Source organism: Bufo bufo, chromosome 2, assembly GCF_905171765.1.
Source record: "Bufo bufo chromosome 2, aBufBuf1.1, whole genome shotgun sequence".
NCBI lineage: Eukaryota > Metazoa > Chordata > Amphibia > Anura > Bufonidae > Bufo > Bufo bufo.
Genome location: NC_053390.1, coordinates 168,812,703 through 168,821,891, shown reverse-complemented (window position 1 = coordinate 168,821,891; position 9,189 = coordinate 168,812,703). Strand labels below are relative to the sequence as shown.

The 9,189-nt window shown below is 44.4% G+C and overlaps 1 protein-coding gene across 1 annotated transcript in view; it reads left to right on the top strand.

Annotated features, from left to right (window-relative positions):
- The first annotated feature begins 2,166 nt into the window (after positions 1-2,166).
- CCDC112 (coiled-coil domain containing 112) overlaps positions 2,167-9,189 on the top strand; it is a 38,933-nt gene continuing 31,910 nt past the window's right edge. Inside the window, exons 1-2 of the mRNA XM_040421644.1 lie at positions 2,167-2,261; positions 4,806-4,918. Of these exons, the coding sequence (XP_040277578.1) occupies positions 2,211-2,261; positions 4,806-4,918 (164 nt within the window). The 5' untranslated portion in view covers positions 2,167-2,210. The remainder of the gene's footprint in view (positions 2,262-4,805; positions 4,919-9,189) is intronic.

Sequence of the window (9,189 nt, the reverse complement as noted above, 5' to 3'; positions counted from 1 at the left end):
CCTAAAGAGTGAGAAGTCTGGAATCCAAATGTCTAAAAATGCCCTCCTAAAAGGAATTTCGACCCCTTCGCGCATCTAGGCTGCAAAAAAGTGTCACACATCTGGTATCGCCGTACTCAGGAAAAGTTGGGCAATGTGTTTTGGAGTGTCATTTTACATATACCCATGCTGGGTGAGAGAAATATCTCGGCAAAAGACAACTTTTCCCATTTTTTTATACAAAGTTGGCATTTGACTGAGATATTTCTCTCACCCAGCATGGGTATATGTAAAATGACACCCCAAAACACATTGCCCAACTTCTCCTGAATACGGAGATACCAGATGTGTGACACTTTTTTGCAGCCTAGGTGGGCAAAGGGGCCCACATTCCAAAGAGCACCTTTAGGATTTCACAGGTCATTTTTTACACATTTTGATTTCAAACTACTTCCCACACATTAGGGCCCCTAAATTGGCAGGGCAGTATAACTACCCCACAAGTGACCCCATTTTGGAAAGAAGACACCCCAAGGTATTTTGTGATGGGCATAGTGAGTTCATGGAAGTTTTTATTTTTTGTCACAAGTTAGTGGAATATGAGACTTTGTAAGGAAAAATAAAAATCATCATTTTACGCTAACTTGTGACAAAAAATAAAAAGTTCTATGAACTTACTATGCCCATCAGCGAATACCTTAGGCCCTTGTCTACTTTCCAAAATGGGGTCATTTGTGGGGTTTTCTACTGTCTGGGCATTGTAGAACCTCAGGAAACATGACAGGTGCTCAGAAAGTCAGAGCTGCTTCAAAAAGCGGAAATTCACATTTTTGTACCATAGTTTGTAAACGCTATAGCTTTTACCCAAACCATTTTTTTTTTACCCATTTTTTTTTATCAAAGACATGTAGAACAATAAATTTAGAGAAAAATGTATATATGGATGTCGTTTTTTTAAAAAAAAAAAAATTAAAAATCGGTAAATTTCGATTAATAACAAAAAAAAGTAAAAATGTCAGCAGCAATGAAATACCACCAAATGAAAGCTCTATTAGTGAGAAGAAAAGGAGGTAAAATTCATTTGGGTGGTAAGTTGCATGACCGAGCAATAAACGGTGAAAGTAGTGTAGGTCAGAAGTGTAAAAAGTGGCCTGGTCATTAAGGGGGTTTAAAGAGGACCTTTCACTTGTAAAAACTATGTGAACTAAGTATGCTGCCATGTAGAGCGGCGCCCGGGGATCTCACTGCACTTACTATTATCCCCGGGCGCCGCTCCGTTCTCCCGTTATGCCCTACGGTACCTTTGCTCCTTAAGTTATAGTAGGCGGGTCTTCCCTTGTCCTGTGGGCGTCTCCTTCTCCTAGGCTGTAGCGCTGGCCAATCGCAGCGCACAGCTCACAGCCTGGGAGAAAAAAACCTCCCAGGCTGTGAGCTGCGATTGGCCAGCGCTGCAGCCTAGGAGAAGGAGACGCCCACAGGACAAGGGAAGACCCGCCTACTATAACTTAAGGAGCAAAGGTACCGTAGGGCATAACGGGAGAACGGAGCGGCGCCCGGGGATAATAGTAAGTGCAGGGAGATCCCCGGGCGCCGCTCTACATGGCAGCATACTTAGTTCACATAGTTTTTACAAGTGAAAGGTCCTCTTTAAGCTAGGGGGGCTGAGGTGGTTAAAAGTGGCGTGCGCTTTTTGAAATGAGGTTAAACAAATCACCACTTTTGATTTGTAATGTTGGGGGGGGGGTGTTTGCACAAATTACGTCATTATTAATAAATGTCCCCCAGTCTCTGATAACAGGGCTGAGAAACAGGAGAGAAAAGGAAGAAAAAAAACTTGGACCACCAGCCCTCCCACAAAAGGAGGATAGGAGTCTGAGACCACCATCATGGGTCTGCTCCACTGCTGGGCGCCCTATGTAGGAGCTGTCATCCTTCCCCAAAGGGCAGGCACCGGGTGCCATGAATAACACCGCAATAAAGGCTCCAGCGCGCCGCCAGCCTACATGTCTGCCCTCCAAAGGGTAATCAGTGCAGTATGGGGTCCCTCATATCCTGGTAACTAAATGACGACGTCCTCTCGCAGACTACCACACTATCTAGACATGGCGGCGCTTCCCGCGCGTCTCCCAACCTGCCCGCGCTCAGGTATGAGGCGCCTCGCGCCTCCTCTCCCAGGACTTGGCTCCGCCCCCGGGGTGTGTCCTGAGCTCAGTGCTGGTTGTGGTGATAACATGGCCACCTTAGCAACCGGGAGCACGGAGACCAGAGAGGCGGTGGTGCAGGTAGGTGTGTGGTGTAACGTGAGGGGTGATGAGAGGACAGAGAGGAGCCCTGCTCTGCAGACACCGGATACAGCCGGACCGTGTAGTGTGCCGTTATTATACGTTATAGAGCTGCCGCGGACGTATCACGTGACCATAACTGCTGCGATCACGTGACCGGCCGCACCTGGGCGCTGTAGAAGATGGAGCCTTCTGAGTTCTGGGCCCTACAATACCCTGCTAATCTTCTCACTGCACCACAGGACACAGCATGCAGTGCGTCAGGCACCGTTGGGGTCCGTAATGTGTCTGGACCAGTTTTCATTTTTTTGCACTTTTGTTTTCTCTTTTCATCACTCCGATACCGTTATACATTTTTGCGGACAGCATACGGCCGTCTGAATGAGCCCTAACAGTTAGCGCTCATGCACACAAACGTATTTTCTTTCCATGTCTGTTCCGTTTTGTTTTTTACGGACCGTATGCGGAACCATTCATTTCAATGGGTCCGCAAATAAAATGGAAGTTACTCCTTGTGCATTCCGTATTTCCGTTCCGCTAAAAAATAGAACATGTCCTATTATTGTCCACATTACGGACCAGGATAGTTCTGTTCTATGAGGGGCCGGCTGTTCAGTTCTGTAAAATAAGGAATGCACATGGACGTCATCCGTATTTTTTGCGGACCGCAAAATACATACGGTTGTGTGCATGAGCCCTAATGCTGCATTGTGAACAGCACATTAATAAGTTATATGTAGTCCAAAATAGGGTTGCACTGGGTATTGAAGTATCGATACCCAGCCTAGTATCAATTAGAGAACATGGCATGCGCTGCTTTCAGCGCGCGCCATGTTCTCTTCACTAGCACAGTGGAGAGGGAGGGAGTCTCTCTCTCTCTCTCTCTCTCTCTCTCTCTCTCTCTCTCGCTCGCTCTCTCCCTCCCCACTGTGACGCGGCTGCCGATGCCACCAATGGGGAGATGGCAAGGATGAGAAGGGGAGGTGCCACACCTGAGGGGTTAATTGCTGAGGTTTGGCGGATCGCATGCCCGGTTATTGAGGCTGAGTGCCAGGTCTGTGATACCACCGCCGGCACCTGCTGCCTCCAACCCCCCCCCTTGTTATATTCATTGGTGGCAGTGGCCACAGGGTCCCCTCCCCCCTCTTCATTGGTGGCAGTGGCAGTTCTGATCGGAGCCCCAGCAGCGTCATCCTGGGGATCCTATCGGTTACCATGGCAGCCAGGACCCTACTGAAGCACTGACTGCCATGGTCAGCTCCCTGCTGTTGTGTGCACTATGCACAGGGCAGCAGGGAGAGCGTAAAGTCCTATTCGCCCTAATAGAGCTCTATTAGGGTGAATAGGACAAGGGCTCTAGCCCCTAAGGGGGCTAATAGCAAATAAAAAGTAAAAAAAAAAACACCAAAATCCTAAAAGTTTAAATCATCCCCTTTCCCAATTTTACATATAAAATTTACAAACAATAAAAAATAAAGATTACATATCGCCACGCCCAAAAAAGTGTGAACTATTAAAGTATTAAGAAATATTTCCTATGCGGTGAACGCCGTAACAGAAAAAAAAATCAAAACCTTGCGAGTCACCATTTTTAGTCACCTTGTCCCCCTAAAACATAGGTTAGGACTGTTCTATTATGGGCCGGACGTTCCATAAAATATGGATTGCACACAGCTTTTTTTGGTGTTTTATATTTTTCGCGTAGTATCAAGTGTTACAATACTTTTTTATGGTATCGAAATCGAATCAAAATTTTGGTATTGTGACAACCCTAGTCCAAAATTGTGTATTTAGAAACTACAACTCGTCCCATAAAAAACAATCCCCCATACAGCTACATCAATGGAAAAATAAAAAAGTTAGAACTCTCTGAATGAGGTAAAGCAAAAACAAAAAATATTCCTGTGGGTCTTAAAGTGGTATTCCGATTATACTGTATAAGGGTATCCACATGATAGGGCCAAACTCTTAGGTTAGCGGGGGTCTGACTGCAGGACTTCCACCAATCATGAGTAGGGGAGCACTGTACACCCAAATTAATGGAGCAGCAAATTGAGCTTTAAAAAAAAACTAAATAACAAAAATTGTTTGTGTGCCAAGAGGTTTAAGGGGTTTTCTGGGAGTGTTCTATTGATGATCTATCTTCAGTTTAGGTCATCAATATCTGATCGGAGGGGGTTGGACACCCAGCACTGCCGACGATCAGCTGTTTGAAGAGATAACACAGCGCTGTACATTGAATAGTGGCTGTGCTTGGTATTGCAGCCGAGGTCCATTCACTTGAATGGGACTGACCAGCACATAGGTCATGTGACTGATGAATGTGACGTCACTGGCCAACTAGTCAACAACCGATCACTGATCAGATATTGGTGACCTATCCTAAGGACAGCGATATTTTACTCCCTAAAAAACCCTTGAAATCCTCTGTAAAATTATTGTGAAAATAACCGAAAATCTTTACACAAAAAAAAAAAACTCCATATAACTGGAAAACACACTGACCTCTGGGTCTCACATTTGTGGGTGATTTATTTTGTGCAGGACGATGAAAGTTTTTCCATTCCTGGTGGAGATAGCGCTCGGAACTGGAAGCTGAAGGCTGAACAAGCCAAAAAAGCAGAATTTGTCCGTGAAGCTGAAAAACTCAGACACCAGTAAGTGGTCAGTGACTTCTGTTCTACGGGTCTCATTCATAAACTTGAAATGTAGCCCATTCAAAGCCATGAGTGTGAGTAGCTGACTAATGGACTAAGGCTACTTTCACACTAGCGTTTTGGCTTTCCGTTTCTGAGATCAGTCATGGGCTCTCACAAGCGGTCCAAAACGGATCCGTTTTTCCCTGATGCATTCTGAATGGAAAAGGACCCGCTCAGAATGCATCAGTTTGCCTCCGTTCAGTCACCATTCCGCTCTGGAGGCGGACACCTGCAGCGTTTTGCTGTCCCCTTGATGAATCTGAGCCAAATGGATCCGTCCTGGCACACCATGTAAGTCAATGGGGACAGATCCGTTTTGTCTGACACAATCTGGCACAATGGAAAACGGATCTGTCTCCCATTGACTTTCAATGGAGTTCATGACGGATCTATGTGGTTGTATTATTGTAACGGATCTGTTTTTGCAGATCCACGACGGATCCGCCCAAAACGCGAGTGTGAAAGTAGCCTAAGGCTACGTCTACATGACGACATTTGTCGCGCGACAGATAGGGCGCAACATTTGTAATCCATCTCAAATGGATTTCTGCGACTGTTGCGTCGCAGTCGCAGCATGTTGCATGTTGCAGTGCGACACCATAGACTGCCATTATAAAAATTGTCGCGCAACATTTTGTTGCACCAATAAATGTTGTCGTGTAGACGTAGCCTAAGTTGTTTGGTCAGGATCCCCGAAACATATAATAGCTTATGCACTATTGTGCATATGTCTTCCCAGGGTCATCCATGCTCCATCCATGGGGTGACTGTACAGTGTATTCAGAAAGTCTTCAGACCCTTTCATTTTTTTTTTTTTTATGTTGCGGCCTTGTGCTAAAATTAAAATAAAAAAATTCAAGTTTTCTCCCAAGATGTTCAATTTTTTTTCCAGTTTATTAAAAGGGAAAAACTAAAATTTCACATGGACATAAGTATTCAGAGCCTTTGCTATGACACTTGACATTTAGCTCTGGGGGCCTCCTATTTCTCTTGATCATCTTTGTTTTTACACCTTGATTGGAGTCACCTGTGATAAATTCAGTGGATAGGACATGATTTGGAAAGACATACCCCTGTCTATATAAGGCACGGATCAGCAACCTCCAGCTGTTCTGAAACTACAACTCCCAGAATCCTCCTGTCATTTCTATGGGAATTACAAGAACAGATAAGAGTGCATGCTGAGAGTTGTAGCTTCACAGCAGCTGGAGTGCTGTGATATAAGGTCTCACAGCCGATGGTGCTTATCAGACCAAAAAAACAAGTCATGAGGTGGAAAGAACTGCCTGTAAAGTCCAGAGATAGGCCTGTGTGGAGGTACAGATCTGAAAAAGTGTATACAAAATTCTGCTGCACTGAAAGTTCCAAAGAGCACAGTGGCCTTCATACTTCTTAAACAGAAGAAGTTTGGAACAATCAGGACTCTACTTAGAGCTGGCTACCCCTCCAAACTAAGTAATCAGAGGAAAAGTGCTTTGGTAAGAAAGGTGACCAAGAACTCAATGGTCAGTCTAGCTGTGCTCCAAAGATCCTGTGCCCAGATGAAAGAAACTTCTGGAAGGTCAACAGTCACTGCAGCATTTAACCAGTCTGAACTTTATGGCATGGTGGCCAGAAAAAAAAGTATCTCCTCAATAAAAGACACATAAAAGTTTGTAAAAAAAAAAAGCCCCTAAAAGACTCAGGCTATGTGAAACAAGATTCTGGTCTGATGAAGCCAAAAATGAACTTTTTTGCCTCAATTCATGTTTGGCGGAAACCAGGCAATACCGTTCCTACAATGGCGCATGGTAGTGGCAGCACCATGCAGTGGGGACGTTTTTCAGGGAGACTGGACAGAGTTAAGGGAAATCTGAAAGAGATACTCTTAATGAAAACCTGATCTATTGTGCTCTGGAACTCAGAGTGCGCCAAAGGTTCTCCTTCCAACAAGACAGTGACCATAAGCACAAAGTCAAGACAACACAGGAGTGGCTTAAGGACAACTCTGAATGTCCTTGAGGGGCCCAGCCAGAGCCCTGACTTGAACCTAATCGAACATCTCTGAAGATGGCTGTCCACTTACGGTTGCCAACCTGATAGCTTGACAGTATTTGCAGGGAAGAATGGCAGAAAATCCTAAACTTCATATGTTCAAACTTTGTGGCATCATACCCAAGAAGCCTGGAGGCGGTAATTGCTGCGAAAGGTGCTTCAATTAAGTCCTGAGTAAGGGTTCTGAATAGTATTGAGCTAACTTGTGTTTTCAAGTTTGGCGTACAAGGTTTGGGTTATCTAAGAATCTCGTTATGGATTCCGCTACCATGGACCATAAGTTATGGTCCGTGGTAGCGGAATCCATAACTGAATTCTTAGATAACCCAAACCTTGTACACCGAACTTAAAAACACAAGTTCGCTCAACACTAGTTCTGAATACTTACTCAGGACTTAAAGGGCTTCTGTCACCCCCCAAAACTAATTTTTCATTTTTGGGCATATTAAAATCCTTATTGGACGACTATTCCCTATATAGGGCTCTTACCTTGTTCTGTGGCTTAGTTTCATTAAAAATCGAGCTTTTAAAATATGCAAATTACTTCACTACCAGCAAGTAGGGCGTCTACTTGCTGGTAGCCGCCGCATTCTCCTTTTAAAAAAAATGCCCCCTCCTCCAGTTGATTGACAGGGCCAGCGAGCGCTCTCCTCCTCCGGCTGGCCCTGTCAGCATTTCAAATCCCGCGCCTGCGCCTTACGTGTCTTCATTCGGCGCAGGCGCACTGAGAGAAGGACGCTCGCTTCCTCAGCACTCCCTCAGTGTGACGCCGATGACGTCACCTCTAAACCCGAAAGAGAAGACGTCATCGGCGCAGGCGCACTGAGGGAGTGCTGAGGAAACGAGCGTCCTTGTCTCAGAGCGTCTGCGCCGAATGAAGACACCTAAGGTGCGGGATTTGAATTGCAGACAGGGCCAGCTGGAGGAGGAGAGCGCTCGCTGGCCCTGTCAATCAACTGGAGGAGGGGAAGTTTTTTTAAAAGGAGGATGCGGCGGCTACCAGCAAGTAGACGCCCTACTTGCTGGTAGTGAAGTCATTTGCATATTTTAAAAGCTCGATTTTTATTGAAACTAAGCCACAGAACAAGGTAAGAGCCCTATATAGGGAATAGTCGTCCAATAAGGATTTTAATATAACTATTGTCAAATATTTAGAAAAGGCTCCACCAGCAAACTACTGGAGCTCAGCCTTTCAGTTACCAGCTGAAAAGAGGAATAAATCAATAGTAATATAGGCTGGCTCACAGTATTTTTGCATAATTTTTTTTATTAATGCACTAAATCAAAAAACAAACTGACTTTGTGTCATCATATCAGCATACATACATGAATAAATGTGTGAAAATAGGTATGTAAGTGCGGAGCTCACGCACAAACCTATATAGCTGGAGTACTCCTAAAAATATGACCAAATAGCTAAAATTAGCTATTTGGTCATATTTTAGGAGTACTCCAGCTATATAGGTTTGTGCGTGAGCTCCGCACTTACATACCTATTTTCACACATTTATTCATGTATGTATGCTGATATGATGACACAAAGTCAGTTTGTTTTTTGATTTAGTGCATTAATAAGGATTTTAATATACCCAAAAATGAGTTTTGGGGGTGACCTATACAAATATATAAATGGGCCATACAAAAATATGGTGAAAAACTGTTCCATGTAAAATGCCCTCAAAAGACAAGGGGGCACTGCCTCCTACTGGAGAAGAAAAAGTTCAGTCTCCAGAAGTGTCAAAGCTTCTTTACTATAAGAACTGTGACTCTGTGGAATAGACTACCTCAGGACGTGGTCACATCAGGAACAGTGGACCGTTTTAAAAAGGGTTTAGATGAATTCTTAAAAGTAAATGACATTATTGCTTATAAAAACGGGTAGAAATCGGAGTCTCACTCCCTTCTGGGATTCGCGTCCCCACCTATCCCTTGATTGAACTTGATGGACTTTTTTCAACCGTATTAACTATTGTGGGGTTTCGCTCTGGTAGATAGGGTAAGCGGATGCAGTACAGAGGCAAAATACAAGTTCTTAACGCAAAACTTCAGTGTTTATTCACACTTCAGGCAGTTGCATAAAACAACATGTCACTTTGCAGTCTTTGGTGTTAATTCACACACAATGGAAAGTTCATATTGCACAAGTCACATTGTTGGTAGTTCTGCCTCCAGTAGTCCACAAAAGGCTTTAGGGG